At 41.0% G+C, this 17042-nt stretch overlaps 1 protein-coding gene across 5 annotated transcripts in view; it reads right to left on the bottom strand.

Annotated features, from left to right (window-relative positions):
• Positions 1-17042, bottom strand: part of DAB1 (DAB adaptor protein 1) — a 1108601-nt gene that overhangs the window by 265259 nt on the left and 826300 nt on the right. For all 5 annotated transcript variants that reach the window (XM_054691843.1, XM_054691842.1, XM_054691845.1 and 2 more), the window contains one exon: positions 5500-5701. In XM_054691843.1, the coding sequence (XP_054547818.1) occupies positions 5500-5566 (67 nt within the window). In that variant the 5' untranslated portion in view covers positions 5567-5701. The remainder of the gene's footprint in view (positions 1-5499; positions 5702-17042) is intronic.

Below are 17042 nucleotides of genomic sequence, written 5' to 3'. Positions count from 1 at the left end.
ATTTACATGATGTGGGTAATCTGTTTCATGACCACTCCCCAAAATGAGTGTAGCCCCTGTCGTGTTGTCATGTTCCCCATCTCTCCAGCATGAAGCCACGGGGCAGATGCCTGGAATGCTTTCAGGGAAGAAGGTACAGACTTCAACGCTGTATAGACCTGAGCTTTCCAGCTCATGCTGATAAGCCCTGTGGCCTGAGACATAACACTTGGTCTCTCTACACATTATTTTCTTATGTGTTCAGTACAATGACATAAAGTCTAGGCTCATTAAGGATAATTTATCTAAAATGGTTAGCATGCAGGAAGCATGCAAAGGTGGCTATTAATAAAATTTTTGGAGCTTGACAATATGGTTTCCTTTGTGTCTCCTCAGTTATTCTTGAAACAAGCATCCATTTGGAGATAGACCAGCTTCTTTCTCTCACTAGCTGATTACTCCATTGACTTCTGGAGGAACTTTCTGCCTCTCTATAAAACCTATAGCTCTAAGAGAAGTACTGAGGGGTATAGGAGAGCTGGGGTCAGAGGGGAAAGAGAAAGTTCCCTCATCTGGAGTCCATGTGCAGAGAACATGTTAGGAACTTATATTTTTGACCCCTGTAATCTTCACTACAACAGCCTGAGATGGACACTACTATCCCCATCCAAGAGATGAGAAACTAAGACTCAGAAAGACAGAGAAGCCAGCCTGAGAAACACAAATAGAAAACATGCTCAAACTAAGTTTATCTAATTCTAAAGACTGAACTCCTTCCAGGACTCTTCCATGTAAAGAATAGGGAGCAAACACACCAAGAGGTTAACCCTAAAAACGCAGTGGTTTGAAATCTACTGAGCTGCTGTGCCACAGGCCAGGGAGTCATTCCTCGGTGTAGCCCTGGCCCTGCCACTGTCTGCCTAGCTGACTCTGGGTAAGTTAGTCTCCTCTTGAGCCTTCATCTGAGAGAAAGAGACATTGTCCACCCCCTCTCCCAGCATCAATTCTACCAACTTTTCCTAGATCCTATCAGTACCCTGATGCTTAGAAGCCAATAGTTTTCTGGGAGGAAATATACTATTTTATTGCTGTTAAAGAATGATACTCAGGGTAAAATTCTAATATAAATCTAAGGAAAGTGAATAAGTTTCTTTACAGGAAATTCTAGAAAAATAAGGAAATAATGTTTAACTGTGATCTCCAAAGGAAGAGGACCAAAAAAGCTAATAATGAACAAGTTACCATACTGCAGAGCCTAAGTTGGCCCTGTACCCATAACAGCCTCATCCTGATAAGTAGAAGTATTATTGTCACACACACACACTACCATTTAAGATGAGGCTCAATGAGAGTAAATAACCCAGTTCTCTTTCTACACCACAGATAAGTAGAGTTAGAATAAAAACTAGGTCTGTCAGGCCTCAAAGGTGCTGCTCTTCCCATCACACTAAGCTGCCAGGTGGCACTGACTGAGAAACTCCAAGCCCAGCCTGCAGAAACATCTGTGCATGCTCATCCTGGGACCCTTTCCTCTTCACAGTCTTCTACCAGGTATCCTAATGTAGGGATTACAAATAACAAGAACTGTGTCAACTGTTCTCCCCCTTTGATAGCAAGTAATGAACCTGAAAATATACATTCTCTTCCTCCAGTCCTCCATCAAATTGTACTCCTGGAATAGGAAATATTTGACAAGCTGTATGGGTATAGTGACACAATTCAATAAAAATGAAATGAAGAAAACAACTTTATTTCTCACTACTTTCATCCCTTATTTGAATTGTGAATACTCGAGTTACTTCTCATACATGACCTGCCTAGAAACTCATTTTGTGGTGAAATATGCCCCTGTGTGACTTGTATTTGAAACTGTCTGGCTTGCTTTCAAGAGGCAGGGCTAAAGAACAGGAAATATAGGTTTGTGAGAAATTCTAAAGGGCCTCTTAACTTTCTGTTTCACAATAGATGGCCCATGTTGTTAGGTGGACCATTTTAGGAAATAAAATATCTGTCCCAGGAACTATCCCTATCTAATCTTGCCAAAGAGGGCAAGGAGAACTCTTCAGCAATACCATTAATAATATGAGAAATGTACTTATGATACAATGTCAAATAACAACACAGGATGTAAAAGTGTATGCATAGTATGATTTCAAGCACAATTATCTTGCAAAGTCAGACCAGAAGGAAGTAGCCTAAATGTTGATAATTATTTTTGATTGATGGGATGATGCATGCTTTCGCTTTTCTAACTTTGAGTAATAAGCACAGATAGCTTTTTAAAAGTCCAATGTAAATGCTAACAGTTTTTTTCCCATTAAAAAAAAAAAGATGTACATATTTTTGGTGCCACCTTACAAACCAAAATTATATTAGATTATAAAGTTTGACTAATACTAGGCACAAAGAATGTTCAAGAACATGATGTTACATACCATGTCAATTTTATCAATGAATATAGATATCAAAATACTAAGCAAAATATCAACGAATCACATCCGCAGACTTTGAACAAGTGAGACTTAACCCAGAAATGAAGATTAGAACATTGATCAGTAAAATCCCACACAATACAAATGCAAAGAAGGAAAACACGTATACTCACTGAAGCAAGCAAAGAAAAAGCACATAAAATAACATGCAAATTTAGGTTAAGAAATACTTTCTAGGAAATGATAAATGAAAGGGAACTAGTAAAGAATCTTTAGCAAAAACTTAAACATCACATTTATAGCTAACTTAGAACATTAATTTAAGGGTAAGTTAAGGATATCTACTAACACTAAACATACTGACCGACCCAGAGAATGCAATAGAACAAGAAAAGGAATGAGTGTTAATAACTGGAGAGGAAGAGATAAAGTTAATTATAAGATTACATACTGCTCCACAGAAAAATCAATAAAGGAATTGGAGAAAGTATTATTTAAAGAGCTCAAAAATCCTATTATATTCAAGATTCAAGATCAGCATACAAACTGTTGATTTCCTTTTAAAGTTCTATTTATTTTAGACCAGTTTGCAACATTTGTTCAATGGAACACTGACTATTTCATTGTCAAAACTGAAGAACTAGAAATAAATTAATCTTGTTACCAGGATTCTGTCTTAGCTGCCTCTGTATGTGAGTGCTTTCATGTGGTCCAGACAAGTTGATTGAGAACAAAGATTGTTCATCAATTGCATAAGTAGAAACAATTGTAAAATCTTGCTCTGGCACAAATCAGCTATATACTTTTTAAGATTCCTTTGGCTCTAGAATGGGATAAAAGAAAACAATGTAATTATGATAAGGAGGAAGGACAGAAGGAAGAGGGAGTGGCAATAGGAGAAGATAAACAGAAAAAAGGAGGGAGAAGAGGGCAATGGATAAAGGACAGGGAAAGAAGGGGAGAGGTGTGGAGAAAAAGAGGAAAAAGGGGAAGGAGAAAGAGAAGAAACACAGATAAACTCTGTTGAGCTTTTAACACATGCCCAACTACACTAAGTACTTTATTTGTCTTATTTCAATTAAACTTTGTGGTGAGTCTATGAGGCTTGCAAATGTATCCTCATTTTTATAGCAGAGGATACTGAGAGGAGAAATTAAGGGAAATTAAGCTCAGAGAAGTTACGTTCTATAGTCACACAGATAGGAAGTGATATATCCAAAATTGAAACACAGGTCTGTCCATACTCCATTGATACTTAACCACACAGATTAGGACACACTCTTTATATGTGTATTGTGATGATTTTAAAGCTCAGAGGACACGAAGATGAGGAGGTTCTTAAAAAGGTCACCTCCACAGCTCCACTCCAAATGTTCAACTAAGCCAATGTTGCTGAAAACCTGCATCCTCTCTTTAGAATGCTTCTGGTCCTGCATGCTAAAATTAAGAATGAAAAGATATTCACTAAGACACAATTTTTAATGCATTAGGCATTCAAGAGCACAAATTTAGTGGAAAGGTTAAATCTGAAGCAAATATATAACTTGTCAAGTTCCACTGAAAAGCCATTTGAATTCTAGTACATACCAGACTCTACAATATTATTTTTTTCCAGGTAGCAGTTCTCACAAGACCTGTTCTTTCACCCACTTTCTTTTCCTATCATTCTTAGACCACCATGCATAAAAAACAAGGTTTACATTAAGTTTTAGGGAATAAAAACAGCCTGCTTCCAAAATATCCATGTTTCAAATGAACATCTACAGCAATATTTATAGTTTTTTGTGGGATTTTGGTTGTCAAAGAGCTGCTTATGTATTATGCTTATGTCCCTCACTTCCTATAGTGTCAACAAATGCCATCACAGAACATGACAGGGCAGGTGCTATGATATCTGGAACAAATCACTGTCTAGAGAAAGCAACCAAGGGCATCCCCATTTGCTAGCCCATATTGACAGATTTCAAGACCTGAAAGAAAGCTCCATTAATCCTCCTTCATGCAGCTAAGTAGACAGGAGAAGGAGTGAAGTGAAACCACAGGCAGACAACACACACACATGGGGTGGGGGAGAGAGGCAGACAGAGAGAGAGAGAGACAGAGAGAGATTGAGACTAAACATGAATGCAATACGTTCCTTATATCTAATTACAACAAGGGAACACATTTACTGAAAGGCATGGCTCTAAAGTTATAGGATCGAATTCTCCAGAAGAAAAGTGATAGAATTACTTTAATATCACACTATACGTGCCAGTCTTCATCACCTGGCCTCTATGTGGCTCCTCTGTGCCCAGTGCTTTCTAATTGTTGGATGTCCAAGGGTGAGAAAGAGGCCCGCTTCTGAAGTAGTATATTATTTAGTTGACAAACAAAAACACGGACCATTTTTAATAAAGTGAATGCTAACATTACTATTGAAGCAAAACAAACAGAAGCTGCTAACCCAATTTGGAGAATAAGGAAAGACTCCCCCAGGAGGGAGCACTAAGCTCCAACCTGAGGAATAAATAGGAGTCAAGCTGGAAAATATTGGAGAGTGACAAAAGGATTTCGGGCTGGATTAATCATAGTTCAGTGATTCTCAAAGTCTGGTCTCTGCACCAACAGCATAGCATCATCTGGGAACTTGTTATAAATGCAAAGTCTCAGGCTCCACCCCAGACCTACCGAACCAAAAATGCTGGCGATAAGATTCAGCAATCTTTGTCTTAACAGGCCTTGTAGGTGATGCTGTTGTGAGAGTTTGATTTTGATGTTTGAGAACCATTCAAAGGTGAACTCCAATACACAGAGCTGAATGGGAAGGTGGAGTTTAGGCAGAGAAATTGTTAGAGAGAAGACTAGCTTTGCACATTATGAAAAAAAAATTCGATTTTACCCAGAGATCCTAATGGAGAGTCACTGATATATAAACAAAACATAAACATAAACATATACACCCTCTCTATAACATTAAATGTTAACAGTATGAGTACAGGAAAAAAAATAAGGCTAGAAACATAAAATATATGCAAACACATCCATTGACATACCATTCCAGAGATAAGGATAAATAGCCATCAGAAAGGAAAAACTCTGGCCCTACCTTTCTTTCTGGAGTCTTTCTTGGTGCTGGTTTTCACAGCTACTTGAAGTTCTGTCTCAGTTGACATCCTACTAAATCCTTAGTCCACGTTACACAGATCCCGGGCCTCGGCCAGGCTCATCGAGGACTCCTCTCCAAGAGAACGATCCTCCCTTCAGAAATGACACCCAGAGCTGTGCATTTCATTCACTCCTTTCATGTGCTGCAAATCAAGAGAAGAAAAACATTCAGGATAATGCCCCTCTTGAAGTAAAACAGAAAAAAAATATCAGCTGGCTCTTATGATGTCCTTGAGCCGCTGGTGGGTTCACGTGGCAGAGAGGACAAGAGGACAGTCGGCACAACTGCTTCTCAAGCTGGGTAACTCAAGATGCATCTGGAACACTGGATTTTCAAGAAGGGCAAAATCTAACTCTGTTTTTCATGTTTCCTCTTTTCAAGTACTAGATGCCACCCAGGAAATGCAGCATATTTCCTGACCAGCCTTGTGGAGACATTTCCAACAACAGGGCACCCATCCATCAGCCAAGCTTGATCAGAGCCTTGGCAGCTAAAGCAGATCATAGGGAAGTGACCTGTAGTCTGTCCCTGACTGGCAGGCATCAGAGGGGACATGGAGTTGACATACAATTGGGCTCCAAGGGTAAGGTGACAAATGGGGCTGAGAAACTTTTCAGCAAGCCAATTTTTATGTCAGCTTTTCCCCCAGCTATAAGAGCAGACAAGCATTTAATGTGGGAAGAAAGAGAAAAGAAGCAGGCAGACACACACTTACTCATTCTTTCTTTAATAAATATGCATTGCACACTGCTAGGTACTATTAAGCTCAGACACTGTGCTGGGAAGAGATAATAATGATAATACAATCACTTCAATTATAGGCTGCATTTACTATGCACTTACTATATACTATGCCCTCAGTTACTGCTTCACATACATTATCTCATTGGATCTCATTTAAATGGAATGAATGTATTCTCTGTGTCAAGTCAACAGTCTTTCCCAGTGACTATCTACCTGAGAGCTACTTCTGAGAGTTCAGTTGAAAATAAATATCCTATTAGTTAGTCATTTTTAAAGAAAATTAAGATAAATGTACTGGAAATGGATCTTCAAACTGTGAAGCCAATTCTTAGCTCATCCCACAGATCTCAAACTGTTTAATCCAAAAAGCGAGACCATTTAAAATGCTAGTTTCCATTTTAAAAGAATAAGGAAAGAAATCTTTTAATCATGATGATTAAGGATTGCTTAAGTTGTGGATCTAATATAATGCAATAAAATAATAGGGTTAATAATGGGGAAATTCCCCAAAGATATATAGTTTTTTAAAAGCAAAATAAGTATTTTTTTAAAAGACCCTGGCTTGGGCCTCCCCTGCGGCACAGCAGTTGAGCACTGGGCTGCAAAGCTGCCCCCAGCCTCTGCAGCACTGGTTCAATTCCTGGCCGCCGGCAAGGGTCCCACATGGCGTGCAGACCTCTCCTGCCGTGCCTGCTGCTCCCCTCAGCAGTGTATTTCATCAGTCTGCCTGCTCTGCTCCCCGCTCTGGCTCTGGTGAACTCTCACATCCTCCCGCACTTCTGACTACACCCAGTGCTTGTATAAATAAATAAATTGATAAATAAATAAATATATATTATATAAATCTTTAAAAAAAAAAAAAAAGACCCTGGCTCTGAATAAAAATTACTTGAACCACTAAGAAAAACAGAAAACTATCTCCCTAGAATGTGGTCCATGAAATCACATGGAGGAAATGAGATATTCTCCTGCCACATTTGTGGGATCTATCTGCCACAAAGAACAACATTCCATGGGAGATTACAAAGTCAAAAAATTCAGTCTTATATGGAAATAATTTTAATAATATTATTTATCAGCTTCTTGCAACAAATATCTACAAGAATGTACCAGGCTTAAATACTTGCTGATTCATGATACCACTGAGACATTTATTATGCAACCACATAGCCAAGGGTACATAGTCAAAGTCAGATTCCTGGCCTTAAAGAAGCTCAGTATAGCAGAAGTGTCAGTGTTACAAGGGACTGCAATCCATATGACAGCAACAGAAATGGTTAATACTGGGGGCATTAAGGAACAGAGCTCATCTTTGCTTGGAAGAATCAACAAAGCTTCACAGAGGAGAGACTGAACACTGTGGACCATGAAGAATGCTGCTTCTGTAAGTGGGTGGTAAGGGAAACGTCCAGCAGGTAATCAATACATACATGTAGAATGAATGAATGAATGAATGCTTCAGGCAAAAGAACCAACATGGACAAAGGCAGAGAATCTTGAAATAGACAACCAAACTAAGAAAAGGAAGCAGAAGTCTAAGAAAGATGATATGCCTTCCTATCTTCCCAGTTTTCCCATGAACATTAACTTCCTACGGAATCTTTCTTCTCAAGCCTGCCTTAATAGCCTGTCCACCCCTTAAAATTCAGATTGAAGTGGTATCTCAGGCAGATGAATATTCTTTTCATTAAATGGAATCTTATTTCACTTGCAACCAAATTCAAAGTTTGATCCACTTACAAGCAATGTGATAACAAGAAAGTGATCCAGCCCCTCTTTGCCACAGTTTCCTTATCTGTAAAATGGGAATAACAGTATCTCCTTCATGGAAGTGCTGCAAAAATTAATGTAATTACATGACTGAAATAGTTCCTGGCATATCTGTGGGCAAGCACTTCACAAACACTAGACACTAATAGTTTCCTTTGCTGATTGCTCAAGGTCACATGGCTGGTTTGTGTCCCCAAGTCTGCATTATTAGCCTCCCTTTACAGAAGCAGAAAATGAAGCTTTCTAAAGACAAAATGCAGTAAGTGATAAAAGCTATTTCCATCATGCTGGTCTTGCATACAGTAGGTACCACAATTCCTAAATACAGTTAATATATGGATGAGTTAAATGAATTTAACTCCTAAATGAGTTAAATACATAGAATTTACACAATTTCAACCCTGCTTAAAAGTTAGTATATGAAAGTAGGTTGAATTTGGGCGATCTTCTTTCCTTTGATTTTGTAAACCACAGTATAGCACTGTCCCCTATTTTGTGGGTTTCCTCATTTGTTCAAAAAATGTGATTATATTCAAGTATTATAAGCATTACTTGAGAATTTCTCAAGTACATCCCTATAACAATATTTCTAATAAGAACTTAAATAAGGAAGCTGCAGTACGAGAGAATGTAGCATGCCCTGAACCCCCTCATCCCCTTTAATTTTCAAAAAACCAGAGGTTGAGCAAATGCTGTGAAGTAACTCCAAATTATTTAGGAAATTCGTTTCTTTGTAATTAAGGAGATTAAAGTCCTCAGGCCCAGAAACCATGTGACAACTCAAATCATTTTTCTCCAGTAAAAGCTGTGAAACCCTATCAGTTAAATTCAGGCTCGCCTAGAATTTTGAAATGCTTCAATAATGTTTCTTTGCTCCACACAATCTGCAGTAATTTAATATTCCTGAAGTGTGTCAGGTTTTTTATAATGAGCTCTTCAAATCTAAATGTGAATTATGTAACATTCCACTACAGACATTCTGTCTAGTGAACTGCTTCTAAATGTAAAATCCTGTGTTCAGTGTTGGGGGGTGGGTGCAAAAACACCAAAACACAAAGCAGAGAAAACAGATAGGCCTTAAAAAAAAAAAAAACAAAAAACATGAAGGTTTGAACAGCTCTAATTGAACAAACACACATTGAAATACCTGCTAGAACACAAATTGGTGTTCTCTCTCCCTACCTGCTCCTCTCCTCATATGACCCTACAGTAAAACAGGTAATATTTATAAAGGTCCAGTATTTATAAGGTGTTATAATATGAACGTTCCATGTGTTAACTAATTCAATCCTTCAATCACTTGAAGAGTCAGATACTATCTTCACTTAACAAATGAGGAAAGTGAAGCACAAGTTAGTTAAGGAGCTTATCCCACGGTCATATGGGAAACAAATTGCAGAGTACGGTATAAGTCAGTCTTCTTCACTCAAAACCCTCCCAGATGTCCACCAGGTGGTGAATGGATAAACAAAATGTGGTGCCTTCATACAGTGGAATGAAGTATTGCTACCTGCTACAAGGTGAATGGACCTCAAAAAACATCATTCCAAGCAGTTAAACACAAAAGGTTATAATACTGTATGATCCCAGATTTCTGAAAGATCCAAAACAGATAAATGCACAGACAAAGCAGGTCAGTGGTTTCCAGGTGCTAACTGACTTAAAACTTGGTTATGGATGTCAGTTCTTATTACAGATTCCAAATTCACCCGTATCTGCTCAGACTGCCTGAGTTGGCAGAAGTCTCTGGACCAAGGTTGTTAGGAGCAACACTTTCTTCCTCCATGACAGGAATTTGTCCACTAAGACTTCAACTACCTACCCCACAGAGCACTGCAAGCTCCTTCAACTACTCAGCCAAAGTCAGCCTCTCCTGGATCATCTCCCTCTCCATACCTGGAACTCTGGTTTCAACCTGTCAATTTTTATTTTTTTTTCAATGTGTCAAGGGTTATCTGATTTGATCTAGGCCATTTGAAAAATGCCTACAACTCCCTCATTCTGCACATTTGTTCTTTTTAGACATAAGAAAAGAGGAGAGTGGGGTTTTGCTTGAACTCAATGGCAGTATTCACTAAAAGCTGCTGGGGTGTCAGAAGTGCAAGGGGTTTTAGCAGAAAGGCATTCAGAGATAGTCTCTCTCTCTACTGATAAAGCATTACCATTCTCAAAGCACACACAGAGCCATCACTTGTTTTAACCAAACCCTCAAGAAAAATGATGTATTGATCATACATACTCTTGACTTTAAAAGTCTGAGGGTCACACACCTAACAGACCAGCTAACTGTGGACTCAATCAAGGCTATTTTGCAACCACATATATCAAAAAAAGGGGAGAAAAACCACAGAGGTAGGGGATACCTCTTGACCTCAAACCTCATCTTCATTCATTATGCCATCTTGTTCCTTATATTTACCTGATGTTGAGAAATAAATAAACCAAGTAAATAAGAATTTCAGGCAGTGTATGGAAAGTTTAATAGAATGTCATTCTGTAAGACAAGAAAGAGAAATGAGCAAAACTGGAGTGAAGGGGAACAAAGGATTAGAAATGAAGGTGAAGGAAAGATGCAAGAATAGGGAACCAAAAGAAATCTGTACATTTGCATGAGATATAAATCTGGCTCTAGGATTCCTGGCAGTCAAAGCAAAGAAGAAAATATGATCAGTTATAGGTTTCACAAAGTTTATGTGCAACTAAAGAGTTTTTGTCCTTTCAACCAAAAATGGAGAATGAAAAGGACCAATATGAGCTTTCATGAAATCAATAGTGTATGGTATCATGAACATTAATACCAGTACTGTTTCTATAAAAAATCCAATGGGGAATTTATGTTAATGTCCTTTAACTTATGTTGAGAGTATAACACTAAAGCATAAGTTAATAGTGATTATTTTAAATAGGGTCAAAACAACATATCCGAAGCCATTTTAAGTTCTTTGCAAACAAAGCACATCTCTTAACTAAATTAAAATTAGCACATTCTATCTTGATATACAGCTATCTGGTAGTCTGGCTTTTATAGGATAAATCTAGAACTAAAAAACTAACAGTTTATCAGTTTACTCACCTGTAAAGTGGGATGTTGTTAGCTACAACTCATGGCATTGAACGAATGGGAAGAGATGAAAGTTATATGAAAGTACTTTTGGAAAAATAAAGAGCAGTGTTCTCAAAACAGGGACTGTTGTTATTCAGCTGTCAGTCAGCATTAAGCAAAACAATGACAGGAGGAACAAAATGTGTTTCTTTCATCATACTCAGAGTTAACAAAAGGCAGAACCAGGTTTCAGCAATATTAAAGGAATTTATGTGACAGCAACCTGGCAGGCTTAGGAACCTTTCATTTAACTAATGGATCACACAGTTTCATTATGTATTTATTGCACCATGAAAATTCATTACATAACTCATAGGTTATCAGGAAAAAAAAAGGGTATAAACAAAAATAATTCCATTAGTGTTTTCAATACTTGTGGTCCCACTTCTACCCAACCTTCCAAAATCATAGGTGAATCTTCTCATCCCCCACACCTTCACCTATGATTTTGGAAGGTGGGGCCTCCCCGGGGTCCTAGGGGTTCAGTATCAGCGCTATCACCACTAAGGCCTGAGTTCAATCCCCAGATCCCCGGTTAGCAGGGAGCTAACCCACATGGAACAGCAGACATCTCCTGGCTCACCTGCTGCTCCCCTCAGCAGTGTCTGCCTGTTCTGCTCCCACTCTGCTTCTGGTGAATCCTCTCATGCAGCCCCGCCTCCTGCTGCAGCTCTGGCTACACCCCAGTTCTTCTGTGCAAAACAAAATATCATAGATGGCAGAGCCTGAAGCTGAGAAAGAGCTGGGCTGGAGTCCTAACTGACTCTATCACCCATCATCTATGTAAATGTAAGCACTTAATAAGTTACCTAAGTGCACTCTGAGCCTCAGTCTCTTCAGTTGTAAAAATGGGGTCCTGTAGGCTCTCTAGTATTCAAACCAGGGAGCAAGCAGCCACGGGAATGCTCAAGATACCCCCTGGGATGCGGAGTCAAACTCTGAAATATCTATTTATAATTATTTTTATCTAAACATGGGGAGTTATCTTTAAAATGCAGATTATACTTTAAAATGCTGATTATTAATATCACAAGTATGTAAATTTATGTATGAAATTCATATATTGGTCAGGGTGCAGATTTAAAATTATTCACTGATGTGTAGGAGGTGACCACAGGCAGGTGACATGGGACCACCATGGTAGTTTGACAAGGGAAAGACTTACTTAGTTTAGTTTCTTTCAAGATGATGCTAGTGCTGGAATCACCCAGATACCTGGAAGCCAATAAAGCTGGGGGCTGGGGACCAGGGGATGGAGTAGGGAGGGTGGGCTGGGGAGACATCCAGGAGACTTGCATTAATGGAGTTACTAATTTTAAAAGCTTATGCTCTTTTTCCTTTCCAAAGATGTTTCGTTCAGGAAAAAGGTAAGAAAGCAAACACCCCCAACTCCCTTGTGCATAGCCATTAAATCAGAGTTTCTGTAAATGAAATCAATACAATTTTGTGAGCACCTACTTGGTGCTTGGCAGACCCAGGATACTTGCTGGAGGTCGAAAGAGGGAGCAGTCTCACCCTCCCAAGGACCAGGCTGACTTCACCGGCTGTAGCAGTAGGATGACACAGAGTAGGATCTCTATGAATCCAAGTAGATGGGTGAAGGAGTAGTCCTGGAGCCCTCAGTGGCTTTTTCAAGCTTTTATTGCCATTTTACCAGGTACATGGCGGGCAACAGTGCTGGGGGTCCAGGAAGCTGGTATCACTCCTAGCCCCCAGTGAATCTTCATTTTTTCTGGGCTCTCCGGTGTTCTCTCCTGGCCTCTGCTTCTTTGCTGGTGCTGCTCTCATTCTGGTGACTCCATTCCTTATGACGCCGCCCTTATAAGTCCAGTTTCAGCCCAGGTGTACCCACCTATGCATGCCCACACCCTACTCCAGATGTCTGCCATCAGGTATGATTCTGGACCGCAGGGATCCATCATCAATCCTAATGGCAGAAGGGCAGAAAAACTGACAAATATTTACCCTACACTGGCCTTCTTACCTGTTCTTCAACCTCCATCTCTGGCTTTCTAGCCACCTTGCTATTGCTCATTTGAGTCCCATTCCCCACTGGGCAGATGATGATCTGGCTACTGTATATTTGCTCTTGAACTGCCCAGTGCCTGCTCTCTTCCCTGATCCTTCCACAATGTGTTCCAGTAAATGGCACTACTGTTATTCCCTGGGGTCTTGCAGCAAGCAAAGACAAGTATTTAATGAGGCCCTCCTGGTGAAGGGGATTTTAAATAAACAAATACTGCATTTGGCAGCTTCACCTGTTGATTTACCTAAAATATATACTGCCTTTATTTACCCTCCCTTCCACAAGCTGCATTTCATTATCTTCAAAGTTGACAGTAGGAAAAAAAAAAAAAAAAAAAAAAAACAAATGCAGGCCAACACCTGGAAATGGCAAGCCAAGTGTGTGCAACAGATGTCCCCAAGCTGCCCAGCTCCCTGGTGGCCCTAGGCAGGGGCTTAGCCAAAAGCCCCCTTGGTGCTCCATTGTCTGGACATCCTACTCCTCCTGCAACAGCCTTTGCTGCGGCCTCCCAGAAGGCCTCCCTGGAGGCCACTTCTCCCTGGCCAGAGCCAGGCGGCCTGCTTTCCCCATCACTGACATCCCACTTTAATTCTTTGCTGTCTTCCAAACATCTGATGTTTACCACCTTTCTTTTGAAAAATAAAGATGCGTTATCTTCCTTTGCTTCACTAATGATTTGCTAGTCCAATCTCAATTACTGCAAAATGGGCTACACGGATGGCTCAAATTTTCTCCACAAAAGGATGTGCACTTGACAGGAAGCAACCCAATTTCCACAATTATCTCCCTCACAAAAAGCACGCACCACAGTGATAACCGTGGGGTTGTGTTTTCCTAAAGCCATAAATAGGGATGGATGCTCAGACAAAGAAATTCTTTTTTGTATGTTCCCTGATTTGTGAATGTTTTTATTTGAACCTTCTCATAGAAACACAAAATTTCAATCACACTTGGCAAATACTGAGCAAATCACCAACAGGGAAAGTCGTTCCCTCTGCATGAAACTCCTGCCTCGCTGTTACACCAGGCAAACTGCCTTCAAAAGTTAGTTTCCACTCCTTCCATAGGGAGGGCTTCCAGAGCTCTCACACACCTCCCATCGCTTACCACCAGCCTCTGGTGAGGAGGAAAGTACTCTGGATCAGAGACCCCCAACTTAGCTACACACTGGAATCACCAGAGGAGCGGAAAAATCTAGATGCTCGTGTCCCAACCCAATATCTTCATTTAACTGGTCTGAGGTATCACACAGGCACTGAGATGGTTGAAAGCTGCCCAAGTGATTCTAAAATGCAGCCAAGTTTGAGAAACACAGGCATGATGGTTAGGAGCATTCACAGGAGTCCTCAGTGCCCGCATCACCCCACTCCCTGGTCGGGCAGGGCTAGGCATCTTCTCTAAACCCCTGAGCCTGAATGCAGTCACTGCAAAATGGGCTCTGAGAATGGCACCAGGTAGGGGAGTGTACTAAATGGCACAATCTACATAAATTGCTTATCAAGGAGTGGTAAGTGCTAGGGGCAGGCAGGAAAGTGTCCCCCTCCCCACTAAAGATGCCCATGCCTTAATTATGGGAATCTGCTTTAGATAATGAGTCTGTGGATATTTGAACCGATGAGGTTGTGGACTGATGAGACCACAGGGAGACCCTGAGTGTATTCATGCGGGCTGGATGTGAGTCTTTGGAAGCAGAGGGCAGATTGTGATAGACAGGACGATGGCAGATGTCTGCTCCCTGATTCCTGGAACCAGCAGAGCCAGCAACCATGTTACAAGACACAACAAAAGAGCTGTGGACTCTGCTCCCTGCTTTACACGCTGCTGCTGCTGTCCTCACCCCAGCTACATCCCAACCAACCACACCAGGGACAGCATCGGCTCACCAGCAGCCACAACTTGTGCAGGCAGGAAGAGCGAGATCCAGACCAGTACATAAGAAGATGGGGATCTACTTTCTCTCTCTCTCTCTCTCAAGACTCTGCACTCCTTCCTCCAGACTCTGCGCTGGGAAAGGAACCACACGCGAAGAGATGCCCTGGAGAAGCATGAGGCGGCAAGGGGAGGACTGAAGTTATGAGTCAGTGGTGATGAGTAGAAGCCAAGGTGAATAGAAACCACCAGGGAAAGAAAAAAAAAAATCTATAATGGGGGGAGGAGGTACAGAGAGAGGTGATCCTTTTCAGTAAAATTAGAAACTGAGGGCACCCAAGGGCAGGGAGTAAACAAATTACAGCAAATTCCACTGTAGCAGGAACCAAATAACCTAGCCAGGAGAAAACTAGAACACTTCCTGTAATGAAGTCATACCCCAGTCTCTGTGAGTTCAAGCTGTATGCCTAGTCCTAGACTCCAGACAAAATCCTCCCAGTCACTACTGTGCATGACCTTACCACCCACACCCTGCCTCACTGAGAGATCCTGCATCAAACAGGCTGAGGCTCTCACCCCTTGTACTAATCCACTCCTCTCATTCCTACCCTTAAATATAGCACTATACATATCTTGTAGGTGGCAAAGGAGAAAAAACATGAACATCCCAGGGATTTCAAGTCACGGTTCCACTAAGTCCCAAGCATGACCTTCCTTCAGCAAGTCCCTTGAAGTCTTTGAGCCTCAATTTCTACCTTTAGAAAGCTGAGAAATTGGTACCTTGCCCCTGATGGTTGCTGAGTAAAATAAGTAAGATAACATATGCAAATTGCCAGTTACCAAGAGAAGTATTCATTAAATATTGTTTGCCTTCCCTTCCCTCTATTTCATTTGCATATAATTCTTCAGAAGGAAAGGGAGAAATTTCCAACATATATTTCCTATACCATATACCTGTTAGCTATTCAGTATACACCTGTCAAAATGAATCAAGAAACAATTACCCAAAACTATTTCTGTATGTTATGAGATCTGCTATATAACTCATGGCCTTCAAGTTCCAGCCCAGCACACGTCTCTAAACCTACGGCTCGGTTCCTCCTCCTCACATAAAATAAATGCTACAGCCTTAGAGGTTAGTCAGCCAAAGCCATATATACTCACCTGTTTTAACTCAGCCCATGCTTTGAGGTTCCATCAGGAAGCACATGACAAACTCCAAATAAGAAAATTCCAGAAGAGTTAATAAAGGGATCGCTTATATAAGTTGAGCTGTGTTGCTGTGTTGAAAGGAAACTCCAAGAAACAGTGCAGTATCCCAGGGCCAGAGGAGCAGAGCTGCTACAGTTGATGGATGGGAGAAGAGGCTCTGTGAACTAGGAGGGAATTCTGTAGAGACAGTTGCCTTAAAAGCAGCAGTGACCTTCCATCGGGGATACCGAAGGACCAAGCTGACCCAGACAGAAGGAAGGCTAAATGGGATGCTCCCCTTCTAGCCTCCTTTCACCCTCCTGCTGGACTCAGCACTGGCCAACCTTAAGAAGCAGCCAAGGGGGGCCTCCCTGGTGGCTCAAGGGGTTAAGCGTCAGCACTATGAAGCTATCTGCAACCACTGCAGCATGAGTTGGATCCTCGGCTGGGAAAGTGACCCCAAGGCACAGCAGACCTCTCCTGTCTCGCCCACTGCCCATCTCAGCAGTGTATTTCAGTAGATCTGACTGTTCTGCTCCCAACTCTGTCTCTGGTGAATCCTCTCACCCTCCACACCTCTGGCCTGCACCCCAGCACTTGTATGCATAAATAAATAGTTTTTTTTAAAAAAGCTGCCAAGGGCCAGGAGGCCCAAGGATGGAGTCCACACAGGTCAGCCTCCCAGCAGGAGGAAAGGTGGAGGAGGAGCTGAGGGGGCATGCTTTGGGGTGGCAGAAGACAGGTAGTTCAAAGGTCTAAGTGCAAATCATCCTTCTGCAT

The sequence above is a fragment of the Talpa occidentalis genome, unplaced genomic scaffold (genome assembly GCF_014898055.3).
Source record: "Talpa occidentalis isolate TD23 unplaced genomic scaffold, MPIMG_talOcc4v2.1 talOcc4.9, whole genome shotgun sequence".
Lineage (NCBI taxonomy): Eukaryota > Metazoa > Chordata > Mammalia > Eulipotyphla > Talpidae > Talpa > Talpa occidentalis.
This window is presented reverse-complemented; position numbering and strand designations above follow the sequence as displayed.